Raw genomic sequence first — 14,975 nt, forward strand, 5'->3', positions numbered from 1 at the left:
CTTTCAATCTGCACATCTGTGTTGATTCTTTTGGAGGAACGCCCTGTGAGGCGGCATCTTTAGCTGCCTGGTCGGCTAGGGCATTTCCCTGTGCTTCTGTGGTATTTTCCTTGGTATGGGCCTTACACTTCAGGATGGACACTTCCTGAGGTAACTGTATGGCCTCCAGTAAGTCTCGGACTTCTTTTCCATTTCGGATAGGTGTACCAGCAGCAGTGAGGAATCCTCTTTTCCGCCATAACATACCAAAGTCGTGAGCGACTCCAAAAGCATAACTCGAATCTGTGTAGACATTAGCTGTCTGTCCTTCTGCTATTCGACATGCTTCTGACAGGGCCCATAACTCGGCCTGTTGTGCTGACGTTCCTGAGGGTAAACATCCTTTTGCCACTACCTCATATAAGGTTGTAACTGCCCATCCTGCATTTCTGGTACCATTGTCAACAAAGGAGGAACCATCTGTAAACAGGATGAGGTCTGGGTTGTGCAGAGGCTCCTCTGCTGCTAAGGCTGCTTCTTCTGTTTCTTTTAAAATCTCCACGCAGTCATGCTCTTCACATTCTCCCCCCTCTTGCTCTCTCGATTCTGACATCGGGAGCATAGTTGCGGGATTAACCGGGCTGGCCCGGACGATATGGAGATTAGGAGCTTCCAAAACTGCTGTCCAGCGGGTCCATCTTGCTGCCGTCACCTGAGACATTCTATTCATAGACAGCAAAGCATGTACGGTGTGGGGACACTTGACAATCAGCTTTTGGTCGAGGACTAGACCCGCAGTGATCATTACCGCTCGACATGTAGCTTCCATGGCCCTTAGGCAACTTCCCCATCCAAGGGCTACCGAATAATAGCCAATAGGTCTTTGCCGATCCCCATGTTCTTGTGTCAGTATAGCTGTCATATATCCTTCTTTCTCATGGACAAACAGGGTAAATGGCTTACCACTGTCGGGGATTCCCAGAGCCGGTGCCGAACACAAAGTCTTTTTCAAACTCAGGAAGGCCTCTTGCTGTTCTTTAGTGAGGGTGATGGCTTCTTTAGAGGCACGTTTCCCCTTTAAAATATCATTCAGTGGCTGAGCAAGCTGTGTGAAGGAGTCAATCAAATTTCTGTTAAAGTTACACAATCCCAAAAAAGACCTTAGTTCCTGAATAGTGGTGGGTTTTTTAGCAGCCCGAATGGCTGCAGTTCTATCCTGGGTAAGTTCTCTCTTTCCTTGTGAAATCTTTTGTCCCAGGTATACAACCTCTTCTTGGGATATTTGTGCTTTGTCGATGCTGGCTTTATGTCCTTTCAGCTGAAGGTGATCCAGCAAAGCTCGTAAATCTTGTTCATGCTGGTCTTCCATGTTTGAAGCTAGCAGGATATCGTCTACATATTGGATGACTGTGGATGACAGGGGAGGTAATTCTCGCAAATGGCTTTGTAAAGCCATGTGGAATACCGTAGGGCTGTTGTGGAAACCCTGTGGTAACCGGGTCCAAGTATACTGTTGTCCTTGGACAGTGAAAGCAAACCACTGTCGAACCTCCGGTGCCAGAGGCACCGACCAAAATCCATTGGCCATATCTATAACTGAGAAATATTTATGTTCCGGTTTAAGGGCATTAAAAATGGTGGAGTGATCTGCGACCAAAGGAGCTTTTTGATCAATACACTGGTTAGCTTTCCTATAATCGACAGTCAAACGCCAAGTCTCATTAGATTTCTGTACCAGCCACACGGGGCTATTGGAGGAACTATGCGTTTTAATAAGCACCCCTTGTTTCTCCAATTGCTGAATAATCGGTAAGATTCCCGCGATGGCAGTTGGACTGATGGGATACTGTTTAGTGCATGGAGGTTTGATCCCTGTAAATGACGCAGGCTCCATCTGGAGTAGGCCACAATCGTTCTTATCTTTAGCCCATATCGGGTGTTCCTTCAATTCTTCTTTCTTCAAAGTTCTAATTGACCATGTCACCCGACCATCCTCGAAATGCAACGATGAATCTATTTGGATTAGAACATCCATTCCCAAAAGGGGTTGATCTACTGGGCCTATCCAGACCGGCGTGGTTAGTTCATGTGGACCCAGCCCGATAAGTACCGGTGTTGTCCTTTTAATTTCCATTTTATGGCCCCCAACTCCATAGGCTGTACGTGCCCTACCATCCAACGACAAAAAGTCTCCATATTGTAGGGGTAAGCATGTTAATTCCGCCCCTGTGTCTAAAAGACAGTCCACATCCTTATCGCCCACCCTCACAGTTATATATAGCCCATCTCCCCTTTGTTGTATTAGTGCGAGGAGGGGGGCCAGGGTGGGCTCTAATCGTTTTTTGCTATCCCAAGTAACTCCTTCTGTTGTTGTATTGTCAGTCGCTTAAATGCTTCTATGAGGTCGTTATCTTGTGACAAGCCAGGTTTGTTGGCTGAATTGTATCCCTGGCTGCGTCCTCTTCCCCAGCCACGACCTTGCTGTTTTGCCCTGCACGTCTTGGCCCAGTGACCTTCTTTCTCACAATAATGACATTTTCCGGGTAATTTTCCTAATGACTGTTTATCGGAATCCTGGGATTTCCATCCCATAGCCTGTACAGCTCGGACTTTAGCTCCCATATCCCGATCTAATTGGTTACATCGATCTATCAATGCTGCAAAGGTAGTTCCTCTACCTTCCCAGTCCGGTAACATTACCTTAAGCATTTTGGATAGTTCTGGCTTTAGACCTGCCACGAAAGCTGCTTTCAGGGGTCCAAACACTTGTTCATCCATTTCCTCATCCGTATTATTCATACCCGAATGTTCTAGCCACGTGCATCTAAACCGCTCGTCATACTCCAGGACCTCCTCTGTTCCTTTCTGTTGGCAGGCTGCAATTTTTCCCCAGTCTGTCTTAGCTGGACTGAAGGCTTGCAGCCAGTGTTTAATTGCCTCCCATCCTGCGTCTAATTCTTGCTCATTCTGCCCCAAAGCTTCATCTACCTTGTCATGCAATTTTCTTCCCTGTGTTTTTGGCACCATTATGGTCAAAATTTGCACTCCGTCCCAGGGATGAAGTTGATATATATTTCTTAAGCGGTCCAATTGGTCCCACATTTTTACTCCCCCTTTCTTTGGATTGGGCAACTCCTTGGACCATTTATCAATTTTCTCTGGGTCTGCAGGAGCATGAACTAAGTATTCTTCGTACACCCTTCTCTTTGTTTTTTTGGTTCCACCCTCATCCGCAGTCTCTTCTGATTTGACTACAACTCGTCTTTTTTTAAACGGGGCAAAGCACACCCCTAATTCGTCATCCTCCGACACTGTATTGTCGGAGGATTCAGAAACCGTATCTATTCCTCGGTCGTGTCTTCGGGTTTGCGCTTTTAATTTATCCAAACATGGGTACCCTGGGAATTGATCAATACATTTTCCTTTTCCTATTACTGTCTCTTGACCAAATGATTTTTTCCATTCTTTAATTTCACCTTTAAGATCTTTAACTTCCGCTTCCAGCTTTTCAAGTTCAAGCTTTTTCTGTCGCAGCTGTGCACAAACTGCTTGCAATTGGTCCTTTGTACTGGTCAGTTCTCGATCATGTTGGGAACGCATTATAATTTCATTCCGGTTTCGAATCTGTCCCATAACCGCTAGGGACCATCTAGTTCGCTCTTTATTTTTCATACGGGTCGTTTTTCCCCAGACCCTTTTAATCTCGTCCAAGGACCATTGTCCTTTGGAGGTTCCGTACTTTTGTTCGATCTTAATACAGGTTTTAGATAAGTTGAATTGTTGCTCTATGTATTCTTTCAACTGTTCGAGAATTAAATCTAGCGAAACTTCAGGTGGTGCCTGCCCACCTTTAACAGTTGTAGGCAATTCTTTGCTCTTATCTCCTGCTGCCATTTCTTTACTGGGGTCTCGAGTCGTAGGCTTGCTAGCCGATCAATAGGTCGGTGATTAATTAACTAACACACCGCTGAAGTTTAGATGTCTATGGGACCTCGAGCCGACTACCAACCGGAGGGTTCGCAAACCGGAGGTTTTCGGAATCGCGTAGAAGGAGAGGCGAATTTAGACTTTTGACCGAGGACTTTTTTTTAAAAAGAGGTGTCCTTATCTCAATATGTAGGTCCGATGTCCAAAATTCAGTTTCTTTCCTCAGCGACCCTGCTTGCAGCGCCAAAATTGTTAGATCTCTTAATTTCCAATGAAATACGAACTCCGATGGTAGTTTTAACTTTTTAATCTTGGCAGAGAGTAACAAACTGCTGGCTGATTGCCAGTTCCTTTGTCTTACTGAAACCACATGGCCAAAATGGCTGTATTTATACCTGGATCAATTTACAGAAAAGAACTCGCCTTCTTTGACCTTATTGGCTCACTACCCAAGGTCCGAAAATGTCAAGTTGATTGATGGCTTAATGCAACATGCTACCACTCACGTAGCATCTCTGACTTGTTGTCTGTGAATTTTCACAGCCTGTCTAAATGCAGCCTGTTTGAATTCTCTATCACTCTGTGAAGTGTCTTGGGACAATTTCTATATTAAAGATGCTATATAAAGAATGGTAGTTACCAATGACAGGGGAGTCAGAGGTGGGTATTTTGAGGAGGGTGTTTATAGAAGTTTTGAAAGGGAACCATTTACAATGTAATTTTTCTGTTTCTTTCTGCCCTTTATATCTTGATGAATTGCAGGTATTGAAACAATAATGTAAAATCTTTCATTTGCAAAATCATAAGCAAATGGCAAAATCCGTCTGACTTCTGTCAAGGTTGAGGATGCATTTAAATCCCACTTCAGCATAACCTGTGAAATTTGTCATTACTGAACATTCATAGAATTTTGACCAAAAATCCCTCACAAACATATATACAGAATGTTAAGTAGGCATCCCACTTGAGCTCATGCTACTAATCTTCTTCAATCAATCTCTTAGTCTTACCCAATTAATCTCCCATTCTCCACGTAGTACTGTACCCGGAAATGAATAATCATAGGTGGACCAAACTGGTCAATGCCCTGCAGAAATGAAAGAAAAATGAATTATACCTCCTCACAGAAGGACAAAAGAGAACTTCAAAATGCTTCACATTGCATGCCCATTCATATACTCATACTTGAAAACCGAAACAAATAAACAAGGAAAATTAATTGTTTCAATTACAAAATATTATTTGTATTACATGCCAATTAGAGTAAATCTTCACATTTTGAGATAACGGGGAGAAATTGGTCAATTAAGTCAATGGAATAGAAACTTGGGTGCAATGTAAAACCAATGGCCAAGTCACTATCAGCCTGTTCTATGCTACTGATGTTGACCAATTTCACCCCATAATGTTAGAAAATATGTTACAATCTTTGGCAAAACATACATTAAACAGGTGTTGCAGAAGATAAAAATTATATTTGCTAAGATATAATTTAAAAACTGAATTAGACAGCCAAGCTGATTATGAGGATGTGGCAGTAGACAGTGCAGCTATGTTCTTCTGTTTTATGATGCCTTATGCTAGTGATAGCACAATAAAATAGAAAAGCTATTTTAACAATTCAAGTAACATTCATTCATTCTGATGTACCAAAATGTATTGTGTGTAATCAACTCTAGAATGTATAGTGGCTGGTATCAGTATTTTGCAGTAATTTTCATTTCCTGCCACATTATACCCCACATCACCACTTTGGTACTGTCTCTCTCCTTGTGTTCTGCACCCCCCCTTCCTGGTACGTGACACAGAACTAGGTAATTTATAAAAAATGTCACAATGGGGACTGGACAATTGAGGGATCTACAATAGGATCAACTTCACAGCATTATAACAACTTGAAAGTATAAAAAGAATGTAATACATTTTCTATGTATAAGGGAAGAGAACTGTGACCATGTCAGGTGTCAGGTGACATTCACAAACCACTCAAACTTCACTTTCACTGTTTAGGACATCATCAATAACCTTTAACTGTGTTACTCTTGTAGCGCATGCCAACCCAGCTATTATTCCATATGAAATGTGTGCAGAGAAGCAGGAAGCAGAATTTACCAAACCTACTGTTGAGTGCGGTACAACTGAATAAATAAAAATATGGCCAACTCAACAGTGAAACAGCAGGTAAAAATTCTGCTGCTGCACAACTCACTTTGCTTACTTCCTTCTTCCATTCCTTTGGACAATACTTGCAGAGTTTCTGCATCAGCTCCATATAAACATGTTCATTGTCTGTGCCAGAGAAGAAAAATAAAGAAATATTAGCCCCAATAGTTACTGGACAGATGAAATGAAAGTTGTTAGTTAATAGGAAACACTGTTATTTTGTCAAATGTAACCTTTACGGTCAGTGTTGACCCGTGAATAATGTTTCTGTATTTTAGTTCCAAATGTACTTTGGCTCAGAACCCACAGGGATAGGACTTTCTTTTGTTTTTTAAATGACTAATACAATCAGAAATCAATACATCAAAGAGCTTGTGCAGCTGCCTCCATTCATCAGCCTTACTTCACACATCAGTGGAAGGAGCGTCCTTCATGTTTCAAGGATTTTTCCAACAACCAGCCTCAAATACCATCCTAGCATGTTTGGAAAAGATGGGAAATACCCATTCTGCACCACTATAAGATCTCAATAGTAATATAAACATTGATTGGAAGCTTCCTTTATAGCTTACCATGTAAAGCTAGAACACTGGGCTAGAAATGCGATCATGCCCATCACTGGCGTTGTCTCAGGCACCACGTAACATTCAGGCGTGCATCCAGCACTAACTGTACTATTCATTGACTGCAGGGCCAGATATCGGGTGTCTCTGAAATCACTTAAAGGCAGCCGGCCCCTCTTAAAGAGGAAGTGCACTTTGGCTGCAGAAGGTAACAAGCACTTGTGAATTGAAGAAATGGCTGCTAGACCTGTAGATCATGCCCCCAAGATTTCCGATGCTGCTTTGGAGAGGCTGTGATCCAGGCAGTGGATCACAGCCTCTTCCCCTCAGGGGGGCAGGAAGCCCTCCAGTCATCTACTCCATCGCCAATGGGAAGAGGTGGCAGAGCAAGTGAATGCCAGAAGCTTAGCTAACAGGACATGGCTGCAATACTGCAAAAAGTTCAATGACCTCAACAGAGTTATCAAGTTAACAATACTGCTGGAAAGCAGTCTTATGAGACCACCATAACTGTAGTCAAACTATTTATGAGGTAGCCAACAACAGTACAACACCAGTAAAAGCTTGCTCTCAGCAGACAATCTGAATTTTCCAGAGTAACAAAAAACACCAAGAAACGCCCAGAGGTTAGCCAGCAGCCTGAAATGACAAACCAGTTACCAACCTCTAAGTATAGCGTAACTCCTTTAAATAGCACTGGTGAGGGGTCCTTCCTGCTGTTTAGCCACATGTTGCTGCATGAGTTCAGCATATGACGAGTCAGGAACTGTAGGACAATTCCCTTTTATTTATCTGCATCTATTGATTTGGTCATCCACTCCCTCACATCTACCTTTGATGCTTTTGTCCCCCCAAAATACATTTGTTTCTCTTATCCTGGTCATTCCCTCGGTACGGGCCTCATCTTTGTTCCTAAGGGGCGCAGACTTGAGCATAACTTGTGTACAACTGGTTTAGTCATCCATTACCAGATCTCACAGGACCACATCAAGCACTACTCCAGGATTATCCATTACTGAACTGCCACATCACCCACTACTCCAGAATCATTCCTGAGAACAATGATAATACCTAGCTTCTTTCTCCACTACCAACCATCTCCTTAAACCACTCTCCTTAATCCCCTTTCTTTCCTTCATCATTACGATTGAGACTATCCATTCAGCTGCTGCTACACTGCTGACCACCAAACTTCTCTTACTGGCTTCCACGCTAACTGACAATATAAATGGTTATCTCTATTAGTTACTGGCACCCTCCCTTTCAAAACTACCAATATGCCTGCCTTAAAAAAACTAGCCTTGACCCCTCTGTTCTTGCAAACTACTACTTGATCTCTGATCTTTCTCCTGTCCAAAGTCCTTGAATGCTTTGTTGTCTCCCAAATCCATGCCCATCTTTCCCACAACACGCTGGTTGAATCTCTCCAGTCAGGTTTCTCTCCCTCCGCCACAGTGCTGAAGGAGCCACAACCAAAGTCACAAATTACATCCTCTGCTACCCTGGTGCATTCTCCTTCCTCATCCTCCTAAACCTGTCTGCAGCCTTTGGTACAGTTAACCACACCCCGGCCTCTCCTCTGTTGCCCAGATCAGCGGGACTGCCGTCACTTAGTTCCACTCTTACCTCTCCGATCATAGCCGGGGAATCTTCAGCATGGCTTCTTCTCCAGCCTCCGCACCATTACCACAGGAATTTTCCAAGGATCTATCCTTGGCCCCCTTCTCTTCCCCATCTATGTGCTGCCCCTTGGCGACATCATCTGCAGACATGGAGTCAGCTTCTATGAGTCAGCCCTACCTCTCCACCACCTCTCTCAACACTGCCACCACCTCGGTTGACAGACTGCTTATCTGATGTCCAGTCTTGGATGAGCTGCAATTTCATCCAGCTAAACACTGGGAAGACCAAAACCATCATCTTCAGCTCCCACCAAAACTCTGTAGCATTGTCATTGATTCCAATCCCTTCTACGGCCACTGTCTCAGGCTGAACCAGACCACTTGCAACCTCAGTGTCCTATTCAATTATCAGCTGAGTTTCCGACCCCATACCTTTCCCACCACTAAAATTGCCTACTTCCAATTCTGTAACATTGCCCGACTCCACCCCTACCTCAGCCCATTTGCTGCTGAAAATGTTATCCATGCCTTTATCACCTCCAGGTTAACTATTCCAATTCTCTCGAGGTTGACCACCCATCTTGTACCTTCTGCAAACTTCAGCTCATCCAAAACTTTACAGCCCAAATGCTATCCTGCACCAAGTACTCCTCCACACATCATTCCTGTCCTCCAGCCCTAAAACCCCTCAGAAGTCTCCATTCCTCTGATTTTGGCATCTTGTGCATGCCCCTCCCCCTCATCCCTCTATTGGTGGCTATGCTTTCAGCCAGCTAGGCCCTACACTCTGGAATTCCCTCCCTAAATCCCTTTGCCTTTCCACATCCCTCTCTTCCTTTAAGACCCTGCTTAAAACCAAGCTTTTTTGTTCACCCCTCCTAATATCATTTTCTTTGGCTTAGCATTCATTTTTTCCTTACACTTCTCTGAAGCGTCTTGAGACTTCTTTTCTGTTAAAATCACCATATAAATGCAAATTGTTCTTGTTAATTCATTGATTTTTGTTTAAAGAAGAGCGCAGTGGTATCTTTACACTCATTTATTTTGTTTCGTGAGATGTATATCATGACACAAACAAAACTTTAAGAGTTAGCACAGACGTAATGCACCTTTTCAGTTTGCAAATCATAAGAAAGCAGCAATATCCTAGGTTTGCCTCTACAGACTGTGTCAACACTGATTCATTTTCATTTAGTGCTTGCCTCTTTAACCTCATTTTGATGACCTCTCTTGGCTTCATAATTTATGATTCTGACAATAGGAAAACAAAACACTATTGTTCATAAACTTATTTCATATAACATACCACTGAGATATGCAGTTACTGTTAGCCCCATCCATCAAATGTAGCATACGTAGTTTCATTAAGACATTTTTAATACAGTATTATTACTGGAATTTTTTCCAAAGCATTTAATTTGCATCTTGTTTTTGTACATGCTTCTTGATATTGTTCACTTATGGATTGGAACAGCATTCTTTTTGCGCAAAGCCACATTGAGCACCAAGTTACACCACTTAAAAATAAACAAAATATTTTGTTCAGAAATGTAAAAATTCCAAACTGTATTCATCATAATTAGGGATATTGATCCATTTGTCATTTGCTACACAGTGAGATTGGTCAGTCAATTAATTTGAACCCAGAGTGCAGTTGGCCTTGCTTCAGTCTAAGTGGTTTAGTACGTCACTGGATGGAAACTGTAAACAGGTGGTCTTTAAGAGAAATGCCAGAGCAATAAGTAGTCTCACATCTGTGCTTTCTGAAGGAGCTTTGCATGTGTTTTATGCCCTCAGCTCACCACTGGAGGTCAATCCTTTGGAATAGGCAGTATTTGGCCACAAGATAAAGAAAGATTCGCGTGAGTCTGAGCAGAGTGAGGCATTTTTTTCATAATGTAGCACACTTCAATAGTAAGAAATGCTTTCTAGTAAATTTAAAGTTAGCTAATTGTAATTTGAACACCACAAAGAAGTTACTGATATACACCTATCCACGTCAGCTGCAAATAAATTACTACATGAGTATTAAGATCCAGAAAATTCCTAAACACTTATCATAGCTTTTTAAATTCATAAACCTTTTAATCTTCGAATTCCAAAAAATACATAATTTCCTCATTAAATGGTTAGATTTGAATGATCAACAAGCTAGTGCAGAAGCTCTCAGCAACCATGTGTTAGCCATCAAACCAAACCAGTTGAAAGGAGCTCAGAGTGTAAATACCATTTAAATCAAGCAAAAGTAATCAACCCAGAGTACAATAAGTTCCCAAACAGACAATGGCCACATAAAGATGAATAACATGTACATGCTAGTTTAAAATTTTGTAACATAATTAATACTACAATCCCTATTTACAACAGAGATATCGGGGTAGAAACTGGTATGCGTTGTACCCATTTTTCGTTGGTCCCATTGCTAAATTCGTGGGGCCCATGTTTTAGGTGTCCTGGGCAGATGCCTCTTAAAGGACCCCTTTTCAAAATTAGTCACAATTCGTGGGCAAGCATTAGGCCTGCCCCATGCAAGATTCTTCAGTGGACGCAATGAAAGATAAGCTATCAGATATTCTCGTTCCTGTGGAGTCAGGGGGAGTGTGAGTGCTCCCTCGACTCCATAGGTTTTGCAATCAGCCTCCCACCCCATATCCACTCAAACCCCTCTATGACGGCTTACCAGAGGGCCGCCGTGATACAATTTTGACCTCCGTTTCGCCGGCGAGCTGCCTGCTACTTCATGTGGTTGTTTCTGGCTCACTTTTGAATCAAACTTTTTGCAATATATGTCCGCATCATTAAATGGAGACAGCCGATGTCAACTTGTCATGTTGTAATTACACCCTCATACCAGTGGTGGTGTTGAAGCACCTTGGTTTTTTGCATCTCCTAGATCATCAGCCTGTACTGCAGAGAAACTGTTGTGCTCCAAACAACTCTACTTCCCAAATTGCCCTAGTTTTTACTACTTGGCTGTAAATAATATTAAATCAAAGTATTATATCAAAATAATACATGTCCTTTCATTCTCCACTTTTTAACATGTTATACAATGAGTGCTCTTTTGAAAATTTAATATGCATGCAGTCATAAACATCCTTTCACATAGGATAAATATGACTGAAAAAGACAAGACATAAGCAGGTAGGAATGATAAAAGGACACTGAGCCTATCCAACACATCTTGTTGTTTAGTCCTCTACAGGACTCATTCAAATTGCTTTCAATCAAGCCCTGGTTTTGTGCTTATATACCTCTTCCCTGATAATATATAAGAAATACGAGCAGGAGTAGGCAATTTGGCTCCTCCAGTCTGCTCCGCCATTCAACGAGATCATGGCTGATCTTCTACCTCAACTCCACTTGCCTGCACTATCCCCATATCCCCTGGTTCCCTTAATATCCAAAAATCTATCGATCTCTGTCTTGAATATACTCAACGACTGAGCTTCCACAGTCCTCTGGGGTAGAGAATTCCAAGATTCACAACCCTCAGTGAAAAAGTTTCTCCTCATTTCAGTCCTAAATGGCCGACCCCTTATTCTGAGACTGTGACCCCAGGTTCTAGACTCCCCAGCCAGAGGAAACATCCTCCCTGTATCTACCCTGTCAAGCCCTGTAAGAATTTTGTATGTTTCATTGAGATCATCTCTCATTCTCCTAAACGCTAGAGAATATAGGCCTAGTCTAAACAATCTCTCCTCATAGGACAATCCCCCCATCCCAGGAATCAGTCAGGTGAACCTTTGTTGCACTCACTCTATAGCAAGTATATCTTTCCTTAGGTAAGGAGACCAAAACTGTACACAATACTCCAGGTGTGGTCTCACCAGGTCCCTATATAATTGTAGTAAGACGTCTTTACTCATACTTAAATCCTCAAATAAAGGCCAATGTACCATGTTCTTTCTTAATGGCATGCTGTACCTGCATATTAGTGCTCAGCGATTCATGTACAAGGACACCCAGGTCCCTCTGAACACTAACATTTTCCAATCTCTCACTATTTAAAAAAATATGCTGTTTTTCTATTTTTCCTACCAAAATGGATAACTTCACATTTCTCCACATTATATTCCATTTGCCATGTTCCTCCTGCCCACTCACTTAGCCTTTCTATATTCCCTTGAAGCCTCTTTGCATCCTCCTCACATCTTACATTCCCACCTTGCTTTGTATCATCAGCAAACTTAAATATATTACATTTGGTCTCCAAATCATTGATATAGATTGTGAATAGTTGAGGCCCAAGAACCGATCCTTGCGGCACCCCACTAGTTACTGCCTTCCAACCCAAAAAAGACCCATGTATTCCTACTCTCTGTTTTATGTCCATAAACCAATCCTCAATCCCTGCTAGTATATTACCCCTAATCCCATGAGCCCTAATTTTGTTTAATAACCTCTTGTGTGGCATCTTATCAAATACCTTCTGAAAGTCCAAATACACCACATCCACTGGTTCCCCCTTATCTATTCTGCTAGTTACAACTTAAATACTCCTACAGATTTGTCAAACATGATTTCCCTTTCATTTCAAGGGAGCGGGCAGGGAAGTGGAACTGATTCCATGATCAGATCAGCCATGATCTTATTAAATGGCGGAGCAGGCTTGAGGAGCCAAATGGCCTACTCCTGCTCCTATTTCTTATGTTACCACATCCTTAATAATAGATTCTAGCACTTTCCCTCCTTCTGATGTCAGGCTAACTGGTCTGTAGTTCTTTGTTTTCTCTCTCCCTCCTTTCTCAAATAGCAGGGTTACATTTGCTATCTTCCAATCTGTGGGAACTGTTCTAGAATCAATGCAATTTTGGAAGATGACAACCAAAGCATCCACTATTTCTATAGCCACCTCTTTCAAAACTCTAGGATGTAGGCCATCGAGTCCAGGGGATTTACTGCCTTTCAGTCCCATTAATTTCTCTAACACCATTTTTTTACTAATATTAATTTCTTTCAGTTCCTCATTCTCGCTAGAGCCTTGGTTCTCCACTATTTCCGGCAAGTTTTTTGTGTCTTCTTCCATGAAGACGGACACAAAGGCCCCGATATTGGTAGCCTTATCGCCCACTGCCGCCGAGTTCTGCGGCCGTTTTCCTCTCCTCGCCATTTTCCATTTGGGCTGGAGTGGGCGGGAGGGGAGTACTGCCGGGAACCACCCACTGATGTCCTCTTGCGGCCAAGTAGCGTAAGTGGCCTCCCGCCTGCCGATTGGTGCGGGCGGGAATTGGCGCCAGCAGGCGGAAGGACTGCTGCATGGAGGCAGATCTAACCCCGACGGTAGATATAAAGAACGGGAAAAAAAGGTTAGTGAACATTTTTTTTAAATTTTTTTACAGCGACTTATCTGGATGGGGTCCCCTGAAGGTGTTCCGGTGTTTTTTTTTGTTTCCTATGATTTTTATTTTCAGCTCCTCCACCCTCCCTAGGCCCGACTCCATCCTCAGCGGTACTTGGGCGGTAAGAGCCTTTGCTGCCGAGATTGAGAGCTCCTGCCCAGATTGACGGCGTAAGCTGTTGTTTGGCCGCCGGGCAGTACTGCCACCTCTTTTAGAGGAATATTCCAGGCAAAGTACCACCTGGTCTCTCGGCGGCCATCGGCGGTCCTTTGGGCGGCACTTGGCTTCGACCGAGTTCGGGCCCATAGTATTTGTTTAATTTCTCTGCCATTTCCTTATTCACCATTATAATTTCTCCTGTCTCAGCCTACAAGGGACCCACATTTACTTTTGCTAATCTTTTCCTTTTTACATACATATAAAAGCTTTTACAGTCTGTTTTATGTCTTTCGCTAGTTTACTCTCATTCTATTTTCCCTTTATCAATGATCCTCCTTTGCTGAATTTTGAATCCTCCCAATCCTCAGGCTTCCTACTCTTTTTGGCAAAATTATAAGCCACTTCCTTTGATCTAATACTATTTTTTAACTTCTCTCGTTAGCCACGGTTGGACTACTTTTCCTGTGGGGTTTTTGTGCCTTAAAGCAATGTATATTTGTTGTATATTATGCATTAATGCTTTAAATGCTATCCATTGCTTGTCTACCATCATACCTTTTAATATAGTTTCCCAATCTACCATAGCCAACTCGCCCCTCATACCTACGTAGTTTGCTTTGTTTAGATTTAAGATCTTAGTTTTGGATTCAACTAAATCATTTTCAAACTCATGTATGATATTTGGCAATGTAATTTTTTCTTTTTTCCCTTTCAACTGTTTATATAAAGCATTTTTTGAACGAAGGAGCTGCTATACTTTCATTAATTATCTCAAACTATGACTTTAGGGATTAACAAGTCATATATTCCCTTGCACATTCTGCAAAATCTTAATCATTTAATTTGAAAACATCATGTGCTGACTTACAAAACTTTTTTTGACATTCAATTTACTAAGTCTGACACCATGGCCCTGATTTTGTTGGAGGGCATCTCGCGGTGAGTGCCGTGAGTTGGATTTTTTTCTCATCCTTCAGTTCCAATTAATTTTGTGCTGCAAACTGCTGGAAGTATGAATTGATAACAAGGTCAACAGGGCATCTAGGACCTTGGTGATCAACGGGACCAATTAACTAAGAAAATTTAAGTTCGGCAAAGCTTTGAAGTAGCAGCTTGGACATCTCGTAATTTAAACAAAGTTTATAAAAAAATCACCAAATTACATGCAGGAAAATGTCTAGTTCCAAGGGCTAGACTTTCCCCAAAGCTCTCAGCACCAG

The 14,975-nt window shown here is 42.3% G+C and overlaps 1 protein-coding gene across 3 annotated transcripts in view; it reads right to left on the reverse strand.

Moving 5' to 3' along the window:
* Positions 1 to 14,975, reverse strand: part of frmd6 (FERM domain containing 6) — a 141,578-nt gene that overhangs the window by 35,849 nt on the left and 90,754 nt on the right. For 2 of the 3 annotated variants that reach the window (XM_070879222.1, XM_070879220.1), the window contains exons 4-5: positions 6,116 to 6,195; positions 4,917 to 4,993 (exon numbers count right to left, since the gene is read on the reverse strand). In XM_070879222.1, coding sequence (XP_070735323.1) covers positions 4,917 to 4,993; positions 6,116 to 6,195 — 157 coding nt within the window. The remainder of the gene's footprint in view (positions 1 to 4,916; positions 4,994 to 6,115; positions 6,196 to 14,975) is intronic. The other variant, XM_070879221.1, reaches the window with a different exon arrangement.

This window comes from Pristiophorus japonicus, chromosome 4, assembly GCF_044704955.1.
Source record: "Pristiophorus japonicus isolate sPriJap1 chromosome 4, sPriJap1.hap1, whole genome shotgun sequence".
Lineage (NCBI taxonomy): Eukaryota > Metazoa > Chordata > Chondrichthyes > Pristiophoridae > Pristiophorus > Pristiophorus japonicus.